General features: G+C 45.8%; 1 protein-coding gene across 2 annotated transcripts in view; it reads right to left on the bottom strand.

The window, feature by feature from the left end:
* Positions 1-17,869, bottom strand: part of Ctnnbl1 (catenin beta like 1) — a 154,374-nt gene that overhangs the window by 45,527 nt on the left and 90,978 nt on the right. For both annotated transcript variants that reach the window (XM_078051765.1, XM_005329851.4), the window contains exon 11: positions 13,430-13,611. In XM_078051765.1, the coding sequence (XP_077907891.1) occupies positions 13,430-13,611 (182 nt within the window). The remainder of the gene's footprint in view (positions 1-13,429; positions 13,612-17,869) is intronic.

The following is a 17,869-nucleotide window of genomic DNA, read 5'->3' as shown; positions in this document are numbered from 1 at the left end:
TCCGAGAAGCCAGCGCTAACATGCCCAGGGTTACACAGCTGGCGGGGGCTGAGATCTGAACTCAGGTCTGCGCGCTCTATAAGGCTGGGCTTTTCCATCCCCAGCTACCAAGACTCCTGCAAGCTAATGCCTAGAAAAACACATCTAGTGTAATATGACATCTAATGTATATAGAAAAAAGGATCAGAACATGGTCCATTATTCCAAAAATTAAGAATAAAGTCATTAAAAAAAAAAAAAACCCTTCACATCCCACATTATCCAATACCAAAAACTTGGCAACAGAGCTTTCCTGCCCTGCCATGCCAGGATCATAAATTTTCCTCTGCTATTTCTAGAAATAGCTAGTTACTGGATTGTTGCCTTGGTGATTAAAAGTCATTTAACCGTCTGGTTCTCAATGTCTCCTTAAGAGACAAAGTACAGTATAAGAATTTAAGCCTTTACATTCTCATAGAAGTTAATTTAAACTGTGTGTAGAGTTTGAGACAGCACTTATTACTTTGGGGTTGCTTCCTCAGTGATAATACAAGAGAAAGACATCCCACAAGGAGCTGGTGTAAGGAATAATGACATCTGTGTCACCGTCCTGGAACAAAGCAATGGTCAATAACTGTGAGTCACCACCGCTACCATCAATAGCAGCCTTGGACCAGCAGACGTGTCATTAGTAGGAAAATCACCCTGTTAACCAGGCGAACAAACGTGGTTGTTCCCGGAGTTTGCCAGCCAGCAGGCATACTTAACATAGACATGATTTATTAGTAATCAATACATTTAAGAAAGTTGTAGGCATATTTTTTTAGTGATTATCAAAATGATATGCTTTATTTATTTCATGGTAACCCTGAAGCAAACAGGGAACAAATTAACAATCATTTTCTTTCTACTTGGGAGTCAGGGATGAGGGGGAAAAAGTGTTATAAGGAAAAGTGTAAGGGATGTAGAAGAAATGGGGAAACCGTGGTCGGCCACTCCGCACCTCCATATCATTTTACAGGATACAGAGCCCTTTCCCCAGACTTATCTTAATCAAATCTCACACGCTGTGAAACACCACTGTCTCCATTTTAAAGGTGAGGAAACTGGGGTTCAGAGAGAATAAATGACTTTCCAAGTAACAGAGTCTAAGCACAAACACAAGCCCAGTCTTCTGAAGCTAGCCCAGGCTCCTCAGGGGATTCAGAGTTACTGCTCACCAAGGGGAGTTCAGCTGTGGCGAATCACCCCATCCCAATTCACAGCAGGGCTCTCCAACCCCAGCCTCAGTGGGGACCTGTCAGCCCCACCGCAGTAGGCTCATCTAGAAGAGCAAAGGGCTGCTTCTCTCCAATCTGATACCAAAGAATAATCTCCAGAATAATCTCCGTTTGGGGATCCTTTGTTTGGCTACCTGGAAAGAATGTTCAACATCTTTCCAGCCTCCTTCTTATGCTAATTACAGCTCATCAGCATCTGGACACCCACAAGCAAAATCAATCTGGCTACAGAAGCAAGCCAAAGACATTTTCCTACTATAAAAAAAAAAACAAACAAACAAGGAAGACTGCAACATGATTAAATACACAGAGCATTTCCCCAGCAACGTGCAGGTTGCTGCATATAAAAATCACATCCAATATTACAGGAGCCCAGGAAGAAGGACACTAACAAACGTCTCACACATGTAATTGTGTTCTTTATGAGCAGTGAAATGCATACAAGTTTGTTTTGTTTTCTCTCTTCCACATTACATCTTCTGTTAGACGCCAACATGTCTAACACATTCGAATATTCACATGTTAAAAAAAATCCCCTTTGAGAGGCATCTTCACTTCCTCTTCTTGTGCTATAACCAAATGAACCTGGACACATTAGCCTTCAGTCCTCAACTCATTTCCTTACCACCCCGAAGTCCCTGCGTGTTCTCAATACTCAGAAGAGCCACAATTACCAGCCAAGCAGAGATCACCTCTCTCAACTGCTGTCACCTCCACAACCTAATCCTTTAACCTGAAAGTTATCTTGCCTTCTAAAAATCTGGTCTAGCTTGCTAATTGTATTAAAAGGCTCCCTCCTGCCTAATGTCCCCAAAGAGTGAGTAAAAACAGGAGTCACAAAAGAGCATACACGTCATGATTCCCTTTATACAAAATTGCCCAGACACAACTCCCACCCTCAGCACATATCTGAATGGATGGCATCCGTGATGTTTTCAGCAATTAACTCTGGATGGGGGGCATGGGGGTGATTTTTACTTTTCCTCCATCCTTTTCCCACAGTATTTGAATTTTTTATATAATTTTATTCATATTCAGCAAAAGCAATAAAGCTGTTCTTAGTAAGCCTCCCCAAAGGACCCACACGTGGAGCATCTCTCGGCAGAGAGACAAAGTAAAAAGGGAGGCTGACTAAGGCTTGTGCTCTGGGCATTCTGGCCAGCATCCTCAACATCAGCTGAACAACAAGACTTGGAGACTTTAAAAAAAAGGATGTCCAGTCCTTCGAATTTCTGGAGATGGGCTCAGGCCTGTGCAGTTTGTCAAAGCTCCTTAGGAGATAGTGGCCAGGCAGGTAGCAGAGCCACAGAGGGATGTCTCATTTGAAAATGAAAGAGGCGCCAACAGAGGGAGGGCAGAGGCCAGTGCCAGGAACATGTTTTCTGAAGGGCAGGTAACAGGTAACCAGACAAGGCCTGTGAGGAGCAGAAACTGAGCCTGGGCATGGAAGGCCATGGCCACCAGCAGAGAGGATACAGTGGGCAGACGTCACACATCTTGAAGACCGGAACTACATATGGCAAAGTGTTTGGGACTGAGACATGGAGGTTATTATTATTATTCTTATTCTGTATGAAGAACTGAACCTGGGGCGCTAACTACTGAGCCATGTCTCCAGCCCTTTTTTGAGATAGGGCCTCCCTAAGTTGCTAAGGTTGGCTTTGAACTTGAGATCTTCCTGCCTTAGCCTCAAGTCCACCTGGAGGTTATTTATATGCAGTACTAGAGGCAGGACTACTGACTAATTATATAGGAAAAGACACTAAGCAGTTTAAATTGGGCTCACTACAAGTGAGCAACCTTCATTTGTAATTTAAAAAAAAAAAAAAAGACTTTTGTCTGTGATTCAGTTTTTGGAAACCATAGGAAAATACCTAGCAGGTCCATGCATATCTGCGGCCTTCGGAAAAATGACAAGTTCTCTGTGCCTCAGGGTTTTTACCTGCCGGAGTGTGGGTAATAATAGACAGCTCAGAGTCACTGTGAGAATTAGGTGAAATAAGATAATGTCTGTTAATGCCTATTAGAGCACTAAGAACAAAAACGGCCCCCAAATGGTAACATCGGGAAGCACATCCTAGTTGAGATTATGAGTTAAATTTTAAAAAAACATGGCCCACAGTTAATCACTGCCTATTTCCTACATTATTTCTCTACTTTGGCACCACCTAAAAAGGCTAGAGAAATAACCTAAAATGTCCTGGCTAGTTCTCTACTGTTGCTTCTCTTCTGCTAGTACTTGTTTTACTTGCGTAAAGAAGATAATTACAAACTAAGTCACTTCTATAAAACTTTAAAAGACTATAAATGAAAATCAACAAGAGTCTTATTGAACAAATAACAAATACATCAGTAGAAATTTCTACTTCCAGAGTAAGAATTCTGCTAATGCTGCGCTATAGAAGTACACTTCTACCTGGCAAAATGAAAAATGTGAAAGAAAAACAGGAGTAATAAATGCTTCTCCTTCACCCTTCCCACCCAGGCCCTCAATATCAAAATTGAATTTTTGCTAAATTAGCTGAAACAGTCAGAATATCTGAAATTAGTGTCATACTTATGAACTGTAAAAATGTGATAGTCCTTTTTTAGTATAAAGTAAACAAATAAGTACCCGCACACCAATGACTACTGACACCTTGGGTGCTTCCAGCTGCCAGTACTGTCTTGAGTCCCCTGCAGATTAACTTGGTCAGTCCTCAGCCCTGCAGGGTTCTTCTGCTTAATCACCTAGTCACTCCAGGATCTAGTCACCAAGGCCTGGTGCCAGGCTGGTCTCAGAGGGTAACTCCTGGGGAGCTGAGGGAAAATACGGACCCACTGGCTTTACACAGACTGGTGGAGTCAGGCCCTCTGAGCACAGGTCCCAAAGACTGCGCTGCCCACGAGATTCCACATGACGCTGATGGGCAGCCGGGGGTAAGGCTCACTAAAGCCCGCCCCTCCAACTTTTATAGGTGTTGCTTGTTGCACTTGGCACTCCTTCACCTGGCTACCTTCTGCCACAGGTCTGGCCCAGGACACCACATTTCCCAGGTGGGGCTGTTTCCAACAGTTACCAGATTAGATGAGGAGCTGTTCTGGTGTCACACCTCACAGGGTGCCACAGGCTCCCTTCTCGTTACCTTGAACAGAAATGCAGGTTCCTATGTCGGTCTCCTAGCGGGGCTGCGAGCTCGTTCATCTTCCATTTCTACCTTGTAATACAAATGTGGGTTTCTATGTCTCCCTATTGGACAGGGAGCTTGGTCACCTTCTACCTAGAACTCCAAGCCTGGGACAAGGCAGGGACTAGTGGTTGTCTAATAAAAGAATGAATGAGGCCTCACTTTTTGGGTATATATCCATAGAAACAGACTCTCTGAGAAAGCTGTGTTGAATGGGAACTTGAAACAGAAGGAGTCTGGTACCTCATCGAGGTAGGGCTGGATTTTCACAGGGCAACAATAGCCAGAATCTTAACTGATAGTACTAGGCTATCATGATAAACAGTGGCTGCCCCCTCTCTCTGGGTGATCCAGCCTGCTCTTCTACAGTCCCAGTTCACAGCTGAGATTCACACCCACAAAAGCAAAAGAGTTTGGACTCCACATGGAAACATGGAAACTGGAGAGAGAGAGAAGGATATTCCTGAAAGGAAGCTAATATGCAGTATCCAGGGCTAGAGACCATATAGGACACTCATACTCTTTATACTCTGAACAACATCTTGGGAAGTTTTTATCAGACCTGTTTGATTGAAGAATTCAAGATCTCAGGACAGAAACAACTTTCCCAAGGCTAGGAGCCAGTTTGTGGGTAGAGATGGGATCGGAAACCAGGTCTGCCTGTCTATATAAATCCCCCCACGACCCTGTGTGACTTCTGAATTACTAACCAGAAGATCCCGGGAGGCAGTTGCTGTTGGAAGCAGCTTTAGAAGCTGACTTAAGTCCAAATTCTGCTTGTGTCATTTACCTGCTAAAAGTATTTGATAAGTGGCCACCTAACACTCATCTGTAAAAAGAAGACAAAAATGCCTAATCCACAGAGCAGGAGTGTATTGGTAGATGCTCAATAAATGTGTGCCGGCCTGTCTCCTCCCCACCCTAGGAGCTGCTTTTAGGATGGCAGATACATCCTGTCTCACCGTCTTCCTCAGAGGCAAACAAGTATGCCACGCTCTGTTGGAAAGACCTGTGGGTAAGCCCTTAATGACCTGGGCCAGTTAGCAAAGCAGATGTGCCACAATGGGAATCGTCCCCTCCAGCCCGAAGACAGGAACCCCAAATCCAAACACTCTGTGATTGCTGCGTCCCACACTCTGTTGTGAGAGATCGAGAATGAGACAAGCAGCTGGAGGCAGAACGCAGGAATTGATCCGCAAACTATTCAATTATGAGGTTTTCAAATCGCACAAAAAACAATGGCAAGGCACTTCACCCCTGTTTAACATTAAGTGTCCGCGGTTCTCAAAATTAGACACCATTCACTCCTCACTTGCTCATTGTTCTGACTACAACTAACTTTGGTGACTTTCAAGCTTGAGGAATAAAAAAAGGAAGAAAAAAATCCCTGAAATCTCTATTACAGATTAAACAGAGCAGCAGGGATCTCCCTGGTATATCCTCCCTGATAAGGTTTTTATTTTCTATTCCATATACTATTGGTTTAGAGTAGACTAGCAGATTTTGGGTAGGAAGAGCATTTTTTTGTGTTTCCAACTGCTAACAGGGTAGAAGGAAGAGGAATATAAATTGGAAACCCATCCTTATTCTAGCCACTAACACTAGTGAAACAAGGACTGTACTGACATTTGATCTGTATTATTTAATTTAGTCTCCATGTCATCCTTATGAGATATATCCTCTAAGATTATCCCAGTATTACAACTGAGGAAATAAAGACTCAAGAGAGGTTAAGCAGCTTTTCCAGGGTCACAGAGCTGGTAAATGACAGGACCAAAACACAAACTCGAGCCCCATCTTTCTCCAAAGCCCATGTTCTTAATCATCCATGTCACAATAAATAAACACGTCTCCACCACTGCCCGTGTCCCCTCTGCCACTCCCTCAATGGTGTAAGAATGAAGGACTATTGATCCTTCAGAGAATTCTCACATGTCAGCTGTTCTCTTAAGCCTTCCCAGAATTCCTAGGACACTCTTCCTTCTGGGATGCCACAACCTCTAATGTAACTTTGTCACACTGTGATACCTGGGGTATTAAAACTGACCCAGTGGCCATCCTGCATCCCTGAGTGTGCACTGATCTCTGCTGGTCTGAGACTCCCCAAGAGCCAACCCGAGTTCCCGGCACGGTCCCATTTCTGCTCTGAGAAGATGAAAGAAACCGTCGTGAGCCAGGAAAAGCTCGCCAGACCGCAGGCACAAGTGCGCTCTGTGGGAAGGAACCGCTGGTGACAGAGGGTGGCGTTCACAGAGCAGCTGCAGAAGATGAGTAAGAACTTCAGTTCTCCTTAAAGCAGTTAGGGTGAGCAGTGTCCCTGGTACTGAAGAGGAACAGCGGTCCACTGTGACCACCCTACCGATCCAGTGGCCATCCTGCATCCTCTGGCAGAACTTTCCCTGTCACAGGCCATGCTGGGACAAAGTGACTGACAGAAAAGTGACCCAGCTGGTGCAGATTGTCTGACCAGCTTAAGGACACCAGCTGAAGCTCTGCCCAAATCATCTGTGGATGGAAAAGCACCACTTGCACTGGAGAGGAGGAGGAGGAAGAGGAGGAGGATCCAGATCGTGTGGAGAATTCTCTTGAGGCTTCTAAGAATGAGGCAAACTGAGCTGATTAACTTCTGAGGAAGATAAATTTGAAGAAGCTGCTGCCGGGAGCTCTATCTTATACGCTCAGGGAGTCTCAGACCAGCAGAGATCAGGGGCACACTCGGGGATGCAGGATGGCCACTGGGTCAGTTTTAATACCCCAGGTATCACGGTGTGACAAAGTTACATTAGAGGTTGTGGCAGCTCAGAAGAAGGAGTGTCCTAGGAATTCTGGGAAGGCTTATGAGAGCAGCTGATATTTCAGAATTCTCTGAAGGATCAAAGTCCTTCATTTAAAATTGTTTTGTTTATGGATCTGATAAGATCTAGATCTCTAATATTTTTAAGCCCAAGCCCGTTGGACACTGCAAGTCTTTTCAGTTTTTGCTTATACACAATTTAGTCTTTGCAGCTAACTAAGCTGAAGAAGCCTAGGAATAAAGTTTGAAGCAATAATAAAGTTAATAAAGTTCTTTGCCCAATAAGTAAATAAGTAAAAACAGTGATCTGTAATAAACTAATGCTTACAAACTCCCATGCTACGTCAGACTTGCAGAAGTCAACTGATTTAATTCTCACAATATCCAAAGGTAGATATTAATCCCATCAATCCCCGGACATGGTCCACGGGTGCTAAATAAATGTATATATTAATTCATCCAATATTGACTAAGCATCTACCATGAACTATGACACTAGAAATGCCTAACAAAAATTTCACCAAGTCACTTTGCCATTTGCTTCTAATAACTGTGCAACTCGAAGGGATAAGTGAGTCTCCACCACCATGATGATGTGTCACAGTACCAACATCAGAACCAAGGTCTTGGGATCAGAGAGTCTTCAGCAATTCAGAGAGGAGCAAGCTGGTCTGGACTCAGGAGAGCAAAGACCAATGGCAGAGTCTTTTTGAAGTGAGTGTGAGATTCGTGATCAGAAACTGAGGGAGTCCCGAGTCCCCATTCAGCCTCTCACCCACTGTGGGATCTAGAGTCATGATTTCACTGAGGCTCAAAATTTCCCCATCTTCAGAATGAGAAAGAACTCTGACCTGGAGCTCGAGGGCTGTTGTAAGGCTCAAATGTGACCAGATGAGCAGAGACATTCTGGAAACGCCGAGTGCTCTCAGGGTCAGCCCTCGTCCCGTCTCCCTCCCACCAGAAGCACCTTCTGCTCTCAGTATCCCTGTTTCCTTGCCGCCTTGAACAACCAAGCACAGTCTGATGTCTTTGTAGTTGCTAATGCAGCTTTGTGAAAAGTATCCCCCAAATCACTTTCTCCCATGTCCACCTTCCCCCTTCCTTAAACCGTAAATTTGCTGAGGGAGCGTCTTCCTCACCCAGGTTGGTGCCTTTGAGACTCTGGGAGTGCATGACGACTGGGCCAGCGGGGAGACTTGGTAAGTCAAGTTCAGAGAGATGGTGAGGGCAGAGACAGTGGCAAAGGAGAGGACGGGACCTAGAGGTTTTTATAAGGCAGAAACCACAGGGCCTAAGACCAGGGACCTGTGGCAATACAGAATTAAGCACAGTGCATTGATTTCTGCTGTGGGTGGTGCCACTTACCAGGGCAGGAAAAGCAGAAAAGGATGGGACAGTGAAGGGACAGGTAAGGCCTTGAACAAGCTGAGTTTGAATATATGTGGCGCTACCTGCTGGTTATTAGCTATGCCAAAGAAAACGGGGTTGAAGAGCTGGGAGTCAACAGCACAGAGGAGGTTAGAGACCTCTGTGCTAGCGTGTGGAGTGACAGACACCACTGATTCACGTGACAACGAGGGGCTGGGGGACAGGAGGACGGGGATCCAGAGGGGGAGACCTGGGAAGGGCATCCTCCCAAGGCGGACACTCCACCTACTCCCTGCCCACACAGGACCCGCCACACCCTGGGTCTTTGTCCTATCTGGAACATAGCAGGGGCCCAGATAATAGCTGTCCCCAAACAATGCTAGGTCATCAGCACAACCCACCACGGAGACCTGTAAAGTGTTTCTCTTTTGTCTGCACTGGCTAACCTCCCTCTCCTCTGATTCGGGAAGGTTTTGCCATTTCTCTCTTCTAACCCTGGTGGGTGGTGTACGTTCGGAGTCCAAGAAACACCAGGGAACTACAGGCTTCCTGACACGTGGGGCCCCCCAGACGCACTCACAGTTCTTGGCGGATGACAGAAAAGTATTCTTTAAAGCACTGACCTGTTATCAACTGCTGTCACTGCTGATAAGGTAGAAACGTGTGCTCGCGCCTGGCGGGCACTCCACACACCTACATGCTGCTCCACGGCTCACCCCCCCAAAGCTCTTAACAGCCTCCAGGGGAACCATGTTAAAACAGCGCAATTAACTAGAACTGCTACAAACTCAATAACTCACCTACCTAATGAGGCAATACAAGGAAAATTGGACCTATTTTAATAAGAATTTTATAAAGAGACGAGAAGTAAAGGTCAGATGCCATTTCTGGATCCCAGCTCTCTTCTTCTTCCCTCCTGTTCTGAAGCAGTGAGCACCAAGGAGACGTCCACACTGTGCCTTCTTCATAAAACCAAGGAGGCAGCCAGTCACGCTCCTGCACCCAAGGGCAAATTACTTCTTTCCAACCCATCCCCCAAGCTAAGTGCCTCCCCTGATCTATTTCTGAAGGTTTTATTATGCAAACCTGAATGGATTTCAATTATAATAATTCTTTTCCTTCTCCACCCCAACTCACAAAAGAGGAACGAAATTACCAGCAATTCTAGGTTATAAGGCAGTTTTTGCTATTTCCTCCTCTAGAGTCACCTTAATCTAGAAGTTCTCCCCTCTGGAGCCCTTTTGCTGGCCTTGGGAACCTAGCTGTTTTATGTCACCTCACTATTTAGCATGGTATGAGCCCGGACGCTGCTCTGGAGGAGGAGTTTGCCCCTTTCCGCACATTATCATGGAGCAAGGAGCCCCCCCCCAGACCTCCCCCAGCCAAGCCTTCCCTTGACCTCTAAAAAGGAACGGACGCCAGGATGGAGGCAGTTCTGCTACAGAAGTAACACTTCTTAAGGATCCTGTTTTATTGTTGGTCTATGACAATCACATGAAGTCATCCCTGCAGGGAACGGGCTCCAGGACCCTCTGCGGATATCAAAATCTTTGGATGCTCAAGTCCCTTATGTAAAATGGCAGAACATTTGCATATCACCTAGGCACACCTCCCATATACTTAGCTCACCTCCAGATTACTTATTTATAATGTTTAACACCATGTCAATGCTGTCAATAGCTGAGCTGCCCTGGTGCTCAGGGCACAAGGAGAGGAGGAGCACAGGCTCGCCCAGCAGGCACAATTCTCTTTCTTCCCGACTATTTTTGACCCTTAGTCAAAATCAACACATGGATGACCGAAAGGATGGCCCAGCTGTCTATGTCGCCTGGACCTCCCAACACTCCCGTGTGGTAGATTCAGCCTCACTATTTTACAGACGCGGCGACTGAAGCTTAGAGACCGAGGACCCCGCAGCTCCCCCGCAGTACACCCCTCTGTGCCACAGCGGGCTGCGCTGCTACTGCAGGAGTTTGGGAAGGTCCTCAGGTTACAGGGGCTGAGAATGGACCAGAGTGGACTCAGAAAGGGAAACCAGGATGGGTGACGAGCCCCTGAGGCTCGATGAGGAAAAGGAAGCGTGCAGGGCAGCTCTGCAGAGCTCTGGGCTGGCAGACCGAGGAATCGTCCTGTGGAAATAAGGGGTCCCACACAGACAGCCTCAGCTGTGGGGAGGTCCTGCGCACCGCAGGTATCTCAAGGGCATGGCTTCCAGGGGGCCTTCAGCATCCCCACCAAACCAACGAGACAAAGGCAAACAGGGCTAGCGACCTACTCATATTTGCTTCCAAGCAAGTGGGTAAAAGACCACTTACTCCAGGCAGACGACGGACAACTGTCGGTGAACTAAAGTCAACCATGTGGACGTCGACCTGTGTGGTTCTGGGGAGAGTCCCAAACACATGTCTGTCCTCAGGGGACAATCCTTCGGGGAAGTAGCTGTTCATTTGTGCACCTAGTAAACATTTTCTGTGCATTTACTACATGTCAAGCATGGTCCCAGGCAAGGGGACCCGGAAGTAACAAGGCCACTGGTTCTATAATCTCAACTGCTATTGAGATAAAGTCCTAGGTTTTAACCTAGTTTAGGGGCACATGATATGCACTCCAGAGAAAGGGACATCAAAACTAAGGACTGAGGGAAGACTAAGGCACCAGGCAGACAGGTCAGAGAAAAATCCCTGCAGGCGGAGGAAAGCACAGTAGAAGCCTGGGCGGGATAAGCTGGGCAGGGCACAAGTCCTCCTATTGGCCAGAGGCGACGGCTCTCTAGACCAGCACATGATCCTGGTGTGCTAACGTCAGCATGGCCAGCAGGTACGGAGCACAGAACTTCTCTAGAGGACACGACAGAACAAAGAAACCTCACTAGATGTGCCCAGTCTGGCTCTGCCTCCCTCTCGCCCTACCATTTGCAGTCTGGAGACTAATTTGCCAGGAGCAGCAGCAGCAGGAAGAGGTGGCAAGAGGCGGGGGCTGTGCCTTCTCCCAGAGGCCCGCTCTGCTTGGGGTGGGGTGCATTCAGGATGCAGAGCTCAGCCTCAAGCATTACCGTCCACACGCCTTCTAGGAGCTGTCTCGCCAAGCCATTGCCCTCACTAATATAATGTTATCAATTCCTAATGTGGGTACTCTAAAGCCAATGTACTGTTACCAGCACGCCACCGGGCACGTTTTTCAGAAAGAAAACAGCTGCTCACTGAATCTGTCACTTCTTTTTCTTCTCAGTACCAGCAACACAGAGCAAGAGCCAGCTAAGGGCTGTTTCCTTCACCCCCTCTTCAAGCACGCTCAGATGCAGCACGAGTCTCTCAGCAGAAGCCAGCAGGTCAGTCACAGCGCAGTCCTTGAGGAGCACCTGGACTTTCATAGTGTACTTGACAGTAGGGCCTGGGCCTCACAGTCTGAAAGTGCAGACAGCAGAGCTCCCCGTTCACTAGTCTCATTCCCTTTCTATCCATCAGGAAGGACAACGCAGTTCAGGGAGCAAACAGAGGTTCTAAAGCCACGCAGTTGGCCAGCACAGAAGCACAGTCTGGTTCCTTCCTCAACTGAAGGAACAGGGATCAACTGCACAGGCTGTGGGGCCTACATAGCGGGGCAGGAAGGTGGCAGGTCTGCCGAGAAGGGCACAATTTTATCTCCTACATCTCCCAGATACCCCATGCCCTACCCCACAGCCCCAGTAAGTTACACTGGGAAAGGAAAAAAGCTGGCGGAGGATTAGGCTGTTCCAGGCAGCATCTGGTCAACGTGTCATCTGACGCACGCTGCAGTCTCCCCCTGATCTCATTCTGCCCGTTCCTCCCTGTCCCTGCCAGACTTTCTGCTCTCTGGAGATCTATCAGAGGACAGCACTAGAGGAGATCTCTGAAGACGGGCCACACTAGTTTCCCTTTAGCTACTCCAAGATGGCAGAGACAAAACACAGTAATTTGAGTAGACAAAGACAAGAGCTCTCAAACTTTTATCCAGGAGGGTGAAGAATGAAAAAGATACTAGATACATATGCCAATTCCACAAGTCACTGACACACGGCTCACCCAACCTCGCGACCAATGTTGCTTCTGACAACCAAGCTCTCGAGCTGGGTGCGTTCTCCTCCCACCTCACACACCACCTCTGCCCCTCCTCGCCCTTCCCACTCTTTAAAATAACCACCCAACCATGTAAATTGCCTGGTGCAAGTGTCTGCTAGCCTCCAGTGGAGCTGTCAACGCTCATAAATCCTGGCCTTCTGGATTGCACTGCGGCTTTTTACTGGGGGAAGGACGTGGCAGGCCACTAGACAGTCGCAGGAAGGGACTGGCCCAGCAGTAACTACTCTGGTTACAGCATCGCAATTCATGGCAGCATTTTGCTGGGAGTGTGCGCCATCGGGGAGGAGAAACATAAAAAGGGGAACCTGGGCTGTAAATAGTTTATTTCGGCAATTCCTGATGTTGGCTGAATCATACTTTAATACAGAAATACATGAAAGCACCACTCCAGAGGTGACATGTGTTGCCACCTCATTACTCTTTTCAAAAGGGTCTTCCATCAGAGAGACACCTCGCTACGAACTGCAGTGAAGAAAACAAAGCTTCCCACACAGACTTATTAACAGGCCGGAAGCAGCTGGAAACACCAGGATTCAAACAGCAGCCCAACGTGTGATGTGAGGGCCCGGGTCTGAGCTGCTGCTCCACGTGGGCAGAAATCAGAAGACAGAAAGGGAAAGGAGCGCTCTTCCCCTCCAGACTCTACTCCCCACATGCCTGCAGTTTCTCAAAGTAACATCCATTTTCCCAGTTCCTCATCAAGCCCCGACAAGGCCAACCCCTCCCGCCAACTCCTCCTACCTTCGTGTTCCTTCTCCGTGGTCCCCACCTTCTTGATCTTTCTGGGAGATTTCATAAAAAGAGGAAAGATGGTTCGTAAGCCAAGAATGTCAACGAACTTATGGCAATTGTCCGTGCCCTCGGGTCCGATCATGGCATGATCCAGCACTTTGAGGGCGCTGCTCCGGGAGATCTTCTTTTCACTGGAAAAGAAGAGGTTTCATGTGAGACATTTAAAGGGGAAGTTCCAATGTTTTAAAAAAAATGTATTTATTTCAGTCTCATAAATGAGGAAAAAAGGAAAGAAAAAACCGCCCAAAGTGAGAAAATGATTATATTATATTGAAATGGAATATTACACACTTGTTAACAATCAGGAGTCTGTAAAAGTACAAATAAATTCTTACAGTTTACAGTAAATACAAAAGGTAATATTTAAAATTTCATACAAAGCAAATCCACAATTATATGGAAGGTGTGTTAAAAAGAAAGAGATCATGGGCTGGGGTTGTGGCTCAGAGGTAGAGCGCTCACCTAGCATGTGTGAGGCCCTGGGTTTGATTCTCAACACCATATAACGTTAAAAAAAAAAAAAAAAAGACATTGTGTCCACCTATAACCAAAAAAAAAAAAATATTAAAAAAAGAAAAGAGATCAAAATTCTAAGAGAGATTATTTCAGGATGGTGGTATTATAGATGACTTATTATTCCTTTTTCTTTCTTTTTAATAGCTTTAGCAAGATATAATTCACATGCTATATGATTCTCCCATTTAAAATACACAACTCAATGGATTGCAGTCAATTCCAGATAAAGGTAACCATTATTCCAATTATAGAACATTTTCATCACCCTGAGAAGAAACCATGTACCCCTTAGTTATCACACCCTGAGCGGCCCTCTCTCTAGCCCTAAGCAATCACTGATCTGCGTTCTGTCTACACAGATTCGCCTGGACATTCCCAGTAAATGACGTCATGTATTCTTGGGGCCCAGTGACTGGCTTCTTTCATTTGGCATACTACTGTCCAGGTTCATCCACGCTGTAGCACATGCGTTAGTGATTCATTCCTTTCTCTGGCTGACCACTATAGCTAACCCAGGATTTGTCTATCAACTGCTGATGGACATTTGGGCTTCCTCCCTTTTGCTTTTATGAACAATGCCGATATAAATACTTGTGTACATGTTTTTATGGAGACATGTTTTCATTCCTCTTGAGCAAGTAGAAATGCTGGGACATGTGGGAACTCTGTTCAACTTTTAGAGGAACTGCCACACTGTTTTCCAAAGTGGCTGCACCGTGTACATCCCCATCAGCATCATGTAAGAATTCTGAGTTCTCCATACTTTTCCAACACTAATCTGAATTTTTGGTTCTACTCATCCTAGTGGGTGTGAAGTGGTATCTTTTGTACTTTTCATTTGCATTTCTCCGCTAACTAACGATATCAAGCAATTTTTCATGCACTTATCAGCTACTGGTATATCTCTTTGGTATATTATCTCTTTTCTATTTTTATTATGTTTTTTTCCATAATAAACATATAATACTTTTAGAATTGGAAAAATTTAACTACTAAAAAAATAAATAAAAGGGAATCCCTCCTTTGAAGCCAAAGATCACAGGATGACCATCCCACCACGGGCGACTGCTCTTGCAGACACTTTTCTAAGTGTAGCCAGCTTTCCACTGCTGTGACAAAACCCTCGATGACTTATCAGGAGGGAGACTTATTCAGACCTGTGGTGTCAGGTGTTTCAGTTCATGGTTGCTGGGACCCATGTTTGGGGCAGTGATGGAGCAGTATGTCACCGCAGGGGCCCAAGGAGGAGCCGCTTGCTTCATGGCAGCCGGGGCTGGGGGTCTGACTCTCTCCCATTAGGCCCACCTCTTGTATTCTTTTGTGGTACTGGGGATTGAACTCGGGGTCTGGCACGTGCTAGGCAGATGCTCTACCACTGAGCTATGTCTCAGCTATTTTTTGTTTTTGAGTTTCATTTAGAGACAGGGTCTCATTAAGTTGGCCAGCCGGCCTTATTCTTGTGATCCTCCAACCTCAGTCTTCTGAGTAACTGGGATCCGAGGCGTGGGCTGCCATGCCCATCGAGGCCCCACCTCTTCAAGATCCACCACCTCCCAACAGTACTGGCAACAAAGCCGTTAGCATATGGGCCCTCAGAGACCGTTTAAGATCCAAACCATAACAGGAGTATACTTTTCTATAACATTAGTTTTTTTCCTTTAACACTCTGAGGTAGAGAGGAGCAAATCAGTCATGTCCTATCTTGGTACAGATTGCAAATCAATCAACCAAGCCAATACACAATGTTTACTGAGCACTTACTCAGTATTGTGATAGCTACAAGAGAAAACAAAGACATGGCTTCTGCTTAAAAAAAATTAGATCTATTTGGGGAGGCCAAATTAATGTGAAATAATCAGGGAAAAATACAAATCAACATATAATTTATCTTCCTGTATTATTCAATCTACAAATATTTACTGGCTACCTCTCCCGTGAAGATAAAAGATCTCATGCACCTTATGTTCTAACTGCAGGAGACAAAGAGAAATTAAGGTGCTTGATAAGAAATATTGTCAAGGAAATAAAATAGGGTGTATTATTAACAGTCCTACATTTCTTCTCCTTGTTATGGATTAATCAAAACAATTCACAGATACTCACAAATGACCTTTAGTTCAGTCTCAGAGTTTGAGAAAAAGAAGGCTACTAGTAAGCATGCTTTACCCAGCAGACACTAACTAGTCCAGCTGCCAGAGATTACAAGGTCCCTGTCTTTTAGCAATATAAGTAATTTTCTATAACCTTAGTAATAGAAATTACGTCCAAGAAGGTAAGAGGTAGAGGTGTCAAATGGCAGGTGCCTAACATTTGCACTGAATCTAAAGCATATCTGCCAGGAAGGGAAGGGACAGTGGTGACACTGGGGCAGTGGTGGATACACAGCACATGGTTTGGGAATTAGAGGTGGATGTGAATGGCCAGAGGAGGAAGATGACTGAGGACAGGTGACAAGACATTGTCACCTCAGGCCTCTAGACTTGCCCCCAGGGAACCTGCTCATCCCATAGGTACTGAGAAGGTGTGAGAGGCGTCAGTGGGGGAGGCGGCAGATGGACGCATTCCAGAAGGCTCACACTGGCAGCAGTGAGATGAAGGGGCTGCAGCAACCGAGTCTGGGGGAGGGAGGACAGCGAGGAGACTGTGGCAACAGTGCAAGTGAGAAATGGCAAACGGTTCCAAGTGTGGCATCTGTATAAAAAAGGTGCATTTGAGAGGAACAGAAAAATCTTAAACATCGGGAGCAGAGTAAACAACGTTCCAAATTCAGCAGGAAAGGATTTTGTGCATCAAGATGAAATTCTAAAAGGAAACTAGACAAATAATGTATTTGTTTTCACTGTAGCTAGACTTTTGCATCCTACTTTACAAATCTGAATTTACAAAGGTGATGACTAGGGCAGAAATTAGGAAACTGAGATACAAAATCCTCATTGTTTAGTCACTAGGAAAAGGCCTCTTGAAATGAATGACGATCACAGCACAGGGCACCTTCAGTTACCATTCAGCATACATTGAAACCATCTCACGAACAAGACAGAATTGTTTGATATACTAAAGGCAAAGGCCTCTGGAGTAGCGCAGCCTCTCTCTTTTTTTCTGCCTAAGCAAATTCAAGAAACAAAGGATTTAAAAGTGAAACCCTTCTTCAGGTAGGCAGCATAAGACACGTTTAAAGGGGCAGTAATTGCATATTGATCACCATTTAGGCAAGCTGCATGGAGGTGAACTTTGGAATATTCATTGGGCTTAAGTTCAAGCTTTTAGCAATCAATAGCTGTTTGGCTTGACTTTCTTGGGTTGACTTTATTTGAAATATTTATTCTACAGGAGGACAAGTAGTTTATCTTAGTCTTGTCTGGGTTCATCGGGCTGTCGATCATGCCGGGACCAATGTGAACACCAATCTCAGTAAAACGGGGTGCTTGTGGGAGATGACTGGGGGTCTTCTACTGCTACCAATCTGCTCAAGTGAGTCTTGTGACAGAGCCTTGTGACACGGGCAAAACGTTTCTTGCTGTAGTTTTAATTAGCTTATTCTTCTTTATTACACAAAAACACTTGTGCAAAGAACATGGATTCTGAGTATGATTTTCTTAGCTCATTTGTTCTATCAAACATTTATGACTTACCTGACAGGTGTGAGACATTATGTCAAGGATGCAGAGACAGGGCACAGCTCATTGCTTCTGGGGAGTCTGGCTCACAGGGCACACAGACATACCGAAAATGGGCAGATGGGAAAAGCCGAGTCCCACACAGGGCCTTTATACAGAGTTGGTGGGACACGCAGGAAGGAGGGCTGGCTGTCTGCCGTCACAAAGGAGATGAGGCCTGAACTGAGCGTCAGTGGGTGTCTTCCTCAGTCAGGTG

The sequence above is a fragment of the Ictidomys tridecemlineatus genome, chromosome 5 (genome assembly GCF_052094955.1).
Source record: "Ictidomys tridecemlineatus isolate mIctTri1 chromosome 5, mIctTri1.hap1, whole genome shotgun sequence".
Classification (NCBI taxonomy): domain Eukaryota; kingdom Metazoa; phylum Chordata; class Mammalia; order Rodentia; family Sciuridae; genus Ictidomys; species Ictidomys tridecemlineatus.
This window is presented reverse-complemented; position numbering and strand designations above follow the sequence as displayed.